Source organism: Chiloscyllium plagiosum, chromosome 15, assembly GCF_004010195.1.
Source record: "Chiloscyllium plagiosum isolate BGI_BamShark_2017 chromosome 15, ASM401019v2, whole genome shotgun sequence".
NCBI classification, from domain to species: Eukaryota; Metazoa; Chordata; class Chondrichthyes; order Orectolobiformes; family Hemiscylliidae; genus Chiloscyllium; species Chiloscyllium plagiosum.
Window position 1 is genome coordinate 35,482,429 of NC_057724.1, and position 10,548 is coordinate 35,492,976.

General features: G+C 40.4%; 1 protein-coding gene across 2 annotated transcripts in view; it reads left to right on the forward strand.

The window, feature by feature from the left end:
- The window catches only part of si:dkey-171c9.3, a 51,965-nt gene extending 47,145 nt beyond the window's left edge, over window positions 1–4,820 (forward strand). For both annotated transcript variants that reach the window (XM_043704684.1, XM_043704685.1), the window contains one exon: window positions 2,881–4,820. In XM_043704684.1, coding sequence (XP_043560619.1) covers window positions 2,881–3,060 — 180 coding nt within the window. In that variant the 3' untranslated portion in view covers window positions 3,061–4,820. The remainder of the gene's footprint in view (window positions 1–2,880) is intronic.
- Window positions 4,821–10,548: the final 5,728 nt, after the last annotated feature.

A 10,548-nucleotide genomic window follows, 5' to 3' on the forward strand; every position in this document is an offset into this window, starting at 1 on the left:
GATTATTTTAACTAAACACAAATAAATATTCTAAAGATATGATGTCATGCCCACAGGGTGATAAGTTTAATGTTGCAAAGCTAATATTTACCAGCTGTGATTTTTAAGTATAAATATTTGCTTAATTCTTATCATTCCAACGTTTCTTTGAGGTTGGGTTATATTTTTTAGCTATTCCTTCTCAGTTGGAGAGTGTCTAATGTTTGCCTTTATTTAAAAAAAGGGCTGCAAGAAGGAGTCTGAGTATGAATATTGACCGGTATGTCTGACATCAGTAGTGTGTACGTTGGAGCAATTCTAAGAGACAGAATTTACATGCATCTAGAGACACAAGATTAGGAATAGTCAGCATGTCCTTGTGCATGGGAAATCGTGTCTCTCAAACTTGATTGGGATTTTTAGGACATAAAGGACAGATGAGGGCAGTGCAGTAGAAGTTGTCTATGTGGACTTTAGTAAAGCCTTTGACAAGGTTCCACATGATGGACTGATTAGTAAAGTTAGATCACATGGCATTAAGGGAGAGCCTGCCAGTTGGACAGAACATTGGCTTGATGGTAGGAGACAGAAGGTGGTGGTGCAGGGTTGTTTTTCAGACTCGAGGCCTGTGACCAGAGGTATTCTGCTGGGACTGGTGCTGGGTCCACTCTTGTTTGTTATTTATAAAAACGGTTTGGATGAGAATATAGCGGCATGGTTAATAAGTTTGTGGTAACACCAAAATTAATGACCGTGAAGAAGGTTATCTAAGATTACAAAGGGCCATTGATCAATTGGGCAAATGAGCAAAGGTGTGGCAGATGGAGTTTAATTTAGATAAATATGAGGTGTTGCATTTTGGTAGGACGAACAAGGGCAGAACTTAGCTAATGGTAGGGCCACGGTAAGTGTTGTAGAACAGAGAGACCTGGAGTTTAGGTACATAGTTCATTGAAAGTTGCATCATAGGGAGATAGGGTGGTAAAGAAGGTGTTTAGTGGACTTGCCTTCATTGCTCAGACCTTTGAATATAGGAGTTGGGACACCATACAGGACACTGGTGAGGGCACATTTGGAGCACTGTGTACAGTTCTGGTCGCTCCGTTATAGGAAAGATATTATTGAATTGGTGAGGATTCCAAAGATGTTACTGGTACTGGAGAGTTTGAGTTATAAGAAGAGGCTGGGACATATTTTACTGGAGATTAGGTGGTTGAGGGGTGACCTTATAGAGGTTTATAAAATCATGAGGGGTATAGATAAGGTGAATAGCAAAGTTTTTTTCCCTAAGATTGGGGAGTTCAAAACTAGAAGGTATAATTTTAAAGTGACAGGAGAAAGATTTAAAAGGGATCTGAGGGGCATCTTTCTCACACAGGGTGGTTCACATATGGAATGATCTGCCAGAGAAATGTAGGTACAACATTTCTGCTGCACTCTCCCTTTCTCCCTGTATCTTCAGTTTTCTCTTTTACAGCGACTATTAATTGTATTTTAATAATATACTGAAGCTTTCCCTTTGAGATGGAGTCCCACTGATATTCAAATATCTGATTTTTCCACAGTTGTTAGATTCCTTGTGGAACTGATGTAGAAGTAAAACTCAAAGCTGGTTCATTTCTTAAAAAGTAAATAGACAAGGTCTTTCCCCTGGGGTGGGGCAGGCATAGGTTAAGGTGAGAGGGGAAAGGTTTAGAAGGGGCCTAAGGGGCAACCTTTTCACACAGAGGATGGAATGAGCTGCCAGAGGAAGCTGTGGAGGCTGATACATTTAAAAGGCATCTGGATGGGTATGTGAATAGGAATGGTTTAGAGCAATATGGGCCAATTGCTGGCAAATGTGACTAGATTAATTTAGGATATTTGGTTAGCATGGACGAGTCGACGAGTTTCTGTGCTGTATATCTCTAATGATTCTAAAATTCTAAGTAGATGAGTTTAAAAAAAACAATAACGCTTCTGCCATGTTGTGCAATATGTCTGAATTTCATGTGATTCTTTTATAGTAACACAGCAAAGATTGCAAACTCAGAAACAGAAATAGAAAATCTTGCCAAAACGGATCATGTACTATTGTCACGATGAACCATGTCATCCGTTATCCAATTTACTCCCTATTTATGATATGATTAAAAGATACAATGTTTCTTGTGACTACATAACACTGAACCAGTCCCTTTGCAGATTGCACAAAAAACTAGTCTCTTCCAAACCTAAACCTTTACCCTACTTAGAAGGACAAGGGAAACCGATATATGGAATCCCACCACTTGCAAGTTCCCTGCCAAGCCACACACCATCCTGACTTGGAAATGTATCGCCATTTTGACACAGTCTCACTATATCAAAATCCTAGTTTACCTTCCTCACAGCACTGTGGGTGAACTTACACAACTAGGAGTGCAGTAGTTCAGGAAGGGGCTTATTACCATCTTATTGAGGACAATTAAGGATGGGCAATAAATGCTGGCCTTGCCAGTGACACCCACATGCCATGAATTAATAAAAAGAAGTTCACTGCCAGGTGTGCAAAAATATTTCAAGGATATGGGCAGTTTTGAAAGACCATAAGAACGATGGTCATAAAATCACAAATAAACCCCATTTAAATAAATAAATATATACACAATGTAACTTTTATAATATTTTGATGATGCTGCAATGATAGTAGTGATCACTTGCAATATTCCAGTTGATGTCTTGGACCCTGATTCAAAAACAGTTGTCCATTTGGGGTATGACAGTGGCTCTGTGGTTAGCACTGAGTGGGGTGAGTCTGGGTGGGATGTTCTTCAGAGAGTCAGTGTGGAATTGTTGGGTCAAATAGCCTTATTCTACATTGTAGTGATTCTACAATAAAATGATGACGGTAGTCTCTCTCTCTCTCTCTCTCTCTTCCAGTTCCCGACTCTGTTGGCGCTAGCTGAAGCTGAAGAATGGGTGGTTGGAAGGCTTCTTCATGCAGTGCTAGCATTTTATGAAAGAAACCAGACAGCAGTCAGCTCAACACTCTTTGACTATCTTCTTGAACACTTGGATAGCCTTCAGACTCCCAGTAAGCAGCACACGATGTCAAGCTAAGGTCTTGGCTTTTACCCACAATGTTGTTAGAGAAACAACTTTCATCTTTCATCGTCTTATGACCAGGTTAAAATCCCAAGACAGAGATGAATGGAATGAACTGAGTTTGGAAGAAGTAAAGAATGAATTCCATTTTGAAAGTTTGGTCTGACCTCACAATTCTCAGACTAGTTTTGTATCATACTAAAAAATCAAGTGCTGCATTTTGAAAGTGGTTAAAATTGAATGGTTACAATCATAATCTTAGGGTAGACTTCTTTTACCTTGCTTATGTGTGATCTGTTCCCAGGCTGCTCCTCCCACATCTCACAAACTGGATGTCAATGGATGGCTGCCAATCATCAATGAAGAGGTGCAACAATATGACTGGGGTTGTCACTGTATATGCATCAAAATGGATGGTGAATGTTATGACACTCTGCAAGCCCCTTTTAACAATGGTACAGCAGCAATGATGCTGACAGTCTGAGTTGCATGGCAGTTACCTGGTAATGAGTATGAGTATTCAGTGTGAGTCTCCACTGCAGAACTCAAACTTTTGGTGGAAGCTGTTTGTGCTGCAGTGGAAGCAGAGACACTGCAACATCATTGGATCCACTTTAGTGACAACCATTGGTGGGAAGGATAGGATCAAAGCTCTGCACAACACCCTGTTTCAAGCTGATGCTGATCTCCATGTTCCTTAATGTTCCTGACAGCCTGAAATATCAGGTCATTTTTTTGAACGCTTAAGAGTCACAAATGGACTAAAGGTCAGCCAGCCACACCTTGCGCATCCCTGTGGAAAATTTTAGGTGGACCAAATTAGGTAGGAGGCTTATGGAAAAGCCGTCAGAGGAATTTCTAGCCCCATATTCCCAGCTATAAACTGCTGATGGGCAATGTGAAACTCTGCCCATGGAGACGCTGTCTGTAAGCTGTCCCTTAAATAATGTGCACAGTCAGTAATTGTAGTTCTGAGTGTGAAATGAAGTGATAGTGTGTCCTGCTGTCTCTGGATGTGTCCTGGAAGAGAAGAGGAAGTATGCCAGTCTATGTGGTCCAATATGTTTAGCTGATGTTGCTGCCATGGTTCAAGAATTAGTAGAATGTACAGACTGTGGCCTTGAATGTGAAGCTTGTTGTTCTGTGTGTGTGTCCAGTGAAGCATCCTGAATGTCTGTGATCCATTTGAATTATTAGGTGAATGGTGTGGTGAATTGAGGTTAGTTCAATAACGATAGATGTGATAGAGCATTTGAAGATATAATCACAGACCTTGCCCACTTGTTTGAAATCATTAAACTTTTTCCTGCACTACATCCATGTTTTGGCTGCACCTTGATCTCTGAATCCATCTCTTATGAGGTCATTGAGCTTATTGCAGCACTTCCTCCAAGCATTGACGTCAGGAGCTGCCTTCTCTGACTGTCATTTGAGTGTGTGCCTAGAAGGTTTCTTGGTGCCCTGTGGATACAGGACACCTTTCCTAATTTTCATTTTGAGCACAGTTTATGTGTTGTGTCATTCTTCTATGTATGCCTGTTCAGATTCAATTCTTGCGTGACCGCCAGTAGTATTTGCTTTAGTCCCTAAGCATCTCATTTTCTTTAAGAACTGTAGGCTACATTTAAGCAATAAGCCTAGCTTTAAGAAGCACTGGATGTTAAAAAGATAGACTGCTACTAATATTAGAAGAATTAAAATCTCTACTGTGTGGAAACAGGCCCTTCAGTCTAACAGGTCCACACTGACTCTCTGAGGAGAACCCCACCCAAACCCATACCCCTACATAACCTCCTGTATCTAACCTACACATCCCTGAACACTATTGGCAATTTAGCATGGCCAATTCATCTAACCTGCACATCTTTGGATTGTAGAGGAAGCTGGAGCACCCAGAGGAAATCCACACAGACACGGGGAAAATGTGCAAACTCTACACAGACAGTTGCCCAAGGCTGGAATCAAACCCGGGTCTCTGGTGCTGTGAGGCAGCAGTGCTAACCACCGAGCCATCGTGCCACCCATAAATATATACAGTGAATGAACAGCTAGTAAATAGAATTCAATCCTGAGAAGTGTGTGGTGATGCATTTTGGAAGGACCAACAAGGCAATGGAGTAGTGTTGAGCGGTAGGAGCCTAGGAAGTACAGCAGTTCAGAGTGCAAGACCGTAGTTCCTTGAAAATAACAAGCTTGGTGGTTAAGAAGGCATTTGGGATACTTTCAGCTTGTGAATATGTTTCTTCGTGCTTATTTCATCTCAAGCTGGAGATTGGTCTGAATGGACATATGTCAAGGACGAAAGTGGGGGAAGGGGGATACACTGACAAGCTAAGAACAATTTCAGGCTGGGCACAGCGTGCGAACAATGTCAGGTTGGGACAGTGTTAAGGTATAGATTTTGTCAGGCCAAGGATGGGCTTTCCCAGTTACGTTTTAGAGTATTTAGGAGTCAGTGAGGAGACAGGATTATGCAGAGGTAAGAGAGAATTTTGCATATTTTGTGTTTATGTTTATTTGTTATTTATATTTCTGCTTCCCAGCATTTACTTCACTTAGTTTAACGTATAACTTTCTGTTGGTGTGGTAAGAGTGAGAAGTTTTATCTACTCCAGTGTGTGTTCTTCTGTTTGAAAAAATGTACTTTGTCTCAAATTTACATGCTGTTCTATTTTGATGCAAGTTAGAATATTTGGGGAGGAATATATTACAGTATTTTTATACTTATTTTAGTTTCAAAGAATGTTTGTTTGTTTTTAAGCTAGTGCAACAATATTAAAACCATCTTCTGCATTTATTAATAAAATGTAAATTGTCTTCAGTATGCTTTGTCATCATTCTTCAGTGTATAGTTTGGTTTGAATAATATTGTTCTTAGAATCGTAGAAAAGAAATAGCACAAAAGTCACAACACAAAAAGAGACCATTCAGTGTGTAATGTTTATGCTGGTTGTCTGCAAGGGCAAGGAGAAAGTGAGGACTGCAGATGCTGGAGATTCAAAGTAGCAAGTATGTGGTGCTGGAAAAGCACAGCAGGTCAACCAGCATCCGAGGAGCAGAAGAATCGACGTTTCGGGCAGGAGTCCTTCATCAGAGCCCCTCTCTTCTCTGCAAGGGCAGTTCTACTGCCTGACTTCCCTGATGCATTCCCCATAGCTCTGCGAATTGTCTCCATAGATAATTGTTCAGTTCTCTTTTGAAAGCCTCAATTGAATTTTCCTTCACTGTAATCTCAAGCAGCGATTCCAGATCCTAACCACCTGCTGCATACAAATCATTTTTCCACATGTCACTATTGCTTGACAGAATGGGAGCTGAAAAGGCAGCTGTACTATCACTCTATACTACTTGTGGAGAAATATACTTCAGTTGGAAGCAGTACCGAAAAGGTTCATAAGGCCCATTCGTGGGAGAAAAGTTGACCAGGTTAGACCTACATCTTTTGGATTTTAAAAGATTAAATGGTGATCTAATTGAAGTATAATAGATTTTGAGCCTTGACAATGTAGATGCTCAGAGGATTTTTCCCCTTATGGGAAATCTAGGGGCTACTGTTTAAGGAATCTCCTATTTGTGACGAAGATGAGGCATTTCTCCTCACTGAGGGTCATTAGTGTTTGGAATTATTTTCCACAATGAGCATTGGATATTAGGTCATTGAATATATTCAAGGCTGAGACTGCAGAGGGATGGAACCTGATCACTCATCACTTATTTGGTTGGTAAATAAATCATAATGTACAGAGGGAGGAAGGACAAATTACTGAGGATGTGTTTCAGGAAGGGTGTGGGAACAGAAATTAAAATACACTTTTAAATCCAATTGACACACTGTAGAAATTTATGGGTATACCACGCTTTTGGAGAAGTGGTGGAAAACCCAATGTCACTTCTCTCCAGGAGGCAAAAAGTAAATACCAGGTAATCAGGAACATATCTAGACAGTGTCAGGTCCCTGATTTGATTAAGACTGATGTTATGTAGAAATCCATCACCCACCACCATTCCAAACTCCCTATCTCTGGGGCTGCATTCCTGTTCCCAGGGATTAATCGAGCCACCTCTCCCTGAATTCCTCTTGTGTGGGAGGATGGGACTTGAGAATTATTAAACACCACCCTGTCTTCCCTTTCAAAGAGGAGCTCAATAATATTTATTTATTTCATCTCTAGACTCATAACAAAGATCAGATAATTATAATCCTGATTTCTTTGCCCCTGGTATTGTAGAATTATACAGAAGAGGAGAGTATTCTGCTCACAGTGCTTGTACCAGAAACTGTTAGATCAGTTTTATCACGGATCCCAATAGCTCTCCATACTTGTATAACTTGGATTGTACATTTTTCTTTGTCCATCATTCCGATCCTTCTGTTTGGGTCATTCATCAGGAAGCCCAAGAAGGAACTTGTTGAACCCATGCATTGGTCTCTAGTGGTAGTGACGCTGTAACACATATTGGGTGAGTGCTGGAGGATTTTCGATAACTAGCTGCCTGCTACTAACCTGACAAATAAGGTGACTAGCTGTTCAAATCAGGAAACTGGCTTTTGAACCAGCTACTACCTGATGCAATTGTAATTCTAACCTATAACAGTGCAAGCAGCCTGCTTGTTCTGGGCTTAATGTTGTAAAATCTGTAAATTCATCAAAACAGTTTTCAGGTAGAGATGAACAGAGTGGCATCTATTAACTCATTCGTATTGGTCTGCAAGCTAATTAACGGACTAGTGGCTGTGAAAAGACATAGAACCATTTGGGAATGGGAGTTTGTGGATCACCCTCAACCCTGATATTCAGTGGTCTGCTGCCTTCCAATGTTCAATCTCTGCAAATTGGCTCTGTCCATGGGTGCCATACACATGTCCACTCAATTTGGGAGCTGGCTGATTTCCAACCCAGCAGCCATGTGGCACCCATTTGGCACTGCGGCTTCAAAAGTGGCATTTTAAAAAGGCCTGAATCGGAAGATAATTTCAAACAAAAGTCAAATTCAACACCACAACCTATAACTAACTTTAATAACAAGTTTGACTTTGAAAAACATTTTTGACCAAGTCACTGTGGAATGTTCTCTGAGATCCTGGAGTTAGATGAGAATGGAATTATATATCTCATTAGATTATTGTGAATTGTAATCTTGCGAGGTACTTTAATATGTGTTTCTTTAATGGTGAAGCTAGCTATTTTTTGACACTTGCTCATTAAGCCAAACAGAGAAGGTTTTAATAATGTAATCTGCTTAACTCCCCCAGTCCATTTGATCAACATTCATGTATTGGACCTGCCATTTGCCACTTGCAGCTTCATCTTTATAATCTTTTGCTTTTCCCTTCTCTATCACAGTTTGTTTATTAGAGTAGCCCAACTAAATGCTGTCATATATGCTCATTAAAGAGAGATTGGAGGATAGCATACTCCATAGTCACCAAACATGTTCTGTAGGTTATGGTGGTTAATAGTTGGAAGAAAATACCACAGCTGATTTGGTGATTGGAAAGAACATGTGTGTAAGAGATAAAGGATAAAGAAATGACACATTTTTAAAAATTCATATTGCGTTCATTATATTTTAAATTATCTTACATTAATTTGTCCCCCATTTTCAATACTAAGACATTCCTTCTCAACACCACCAAATTCTAGCCAAGACAGCAGAAGTTTTCTAATCAACCTACTGGGAGTTTTTATTATACACCTCTAGAGCAGGTGGGACTTTGAACCTGGACAAACGTGCCAATTTTTAAGTTTTCTTCCTGAACAATCTGTTCAGAGATGTTATTGCATACCTCTGGAGCAGGTGGGACTTGAACCCAGGCCTCTTGGTGCAGAGTTAATGACACAACCAGAGTACATTTGAATTCTCTGTTAAAATGATTGATCTTGGTTATTTCCAAATTAACCTGTCCATAGATGTTAGTACGCATTATAAGAAGGGTGCAATCACATTGATGGGGTTGTACTACAGGCCTCCCAGGAGCCTGCGGAAGATAGATGTACAGAAATGCGGACATATTATGCAAAAATGTAAAAAACGTTGTTCTGGTCGGTGATTTTAACTTCATCTATTTTAACTGGGACTCCTTTAATGCCGAGGGCTTGGACAGAGGGAAAATTATGTGTGTCCAGGAGGATTTCTTGAAGCAATATGTAAAGAATCCAATTAGGGAAGGGGCCATACTAGAGCTGGTATTGAGGAATGATGATTCTATCACCAGTGATGGCCAGGTGATCGAAGTTTCAATGGGGGGGGGGGGGAAATGACCATAATCCCCTAAGTTTTACCTTACTTATTGATACAAGTAGTCCTTACTAAATTAGGAATGGGCCAACGACAACAATATTAGGCAGGAACCCGGGAATGTAAATTGGAGGAGGCTGTTTGAAAGTAAATCCGCATCTGTCATGTAGGAATCTCTTAAAGATCAGTTGATTAGAGTTCAGGACCAGAATGTTCTTGTGGAAGTGAAGGATAAAGCTAGCAAGATTCGGTAATTATGGATGTCATGAGAAATTGTCAGCTTAGTCACAAAGGTAAAGGAGGCATATGGAATGTTCAGGAAACTGAAGGCAGGCAGAGACCTTTGAAGAAAGTAAAGAACTTAAACATGGAGTTAGGAGGGCTAAAAGGGGCCAAGAATTGTCCTTGACAAACAGGATTAAGGAAGTACCCAAGGCATTTTATAAATATATAAGGAGCAATTGGGTAGCTAGGGAAAGGATAGGTTCACTGAAGGACAAAGGAAAAAATATATATATGGAGCTGGAGGAAGTGGGTGCATAGATATTCATAAAGGAGAAGGACATGATGGATGATGAGTCCAGAAAGAGGTATGTTAATATCCTAGGACATGTAAATATATAAAAAAAAGTGTTTGGTGTTTTATAAATCATTAAGGTAGACAAGACCCCAGGACCTGATGGGATCTATCCCAGAATGCTGAGGGAGGTGAAGTAGGAAATTCCTGGAACCTTGTACAAAACCTTTGGCTACCCTCCAGTCCTCTGGGACCTCTCCTGTGACTAATGTTATGCCTTTTGTTTACGCAGAGCAACCAAGATAATCCAGGAAATTACAGGCTGGGGATTCTGACATCAGTGCTCAGGAAATTATTGAAGAAGATTCTTAGGGGCAGGATTTACTCACATTTAGAAAAAGTATGGACATATTAGCGAAACGCAACATGGTTTTATGCTGGCTCAGTCGTGTCTCACAAACTTGACTAAGTTTTTGGGAAAGTGACAATGATGATTGATGGGGGTAGGGTACAAGATGGACATCATGGACTATATGGAGGCTGATATGGAAGGTGAAGTCTCATGGGATCTGTGGTGAGCTGGTAAGGTGCAAACAGCACTGGCTTGATCCTAGAAGGTAGAGATTAGCGGTGAAAGGGTGTTCCTCTGACTGGAGACCTGTGACCAATGGTGTTCTGCAAGCTGGAACACTTGTTTGTATAAATGCTTTTCTGGAGAATGTAGGTGGTCTGATTAATAAGTTTAC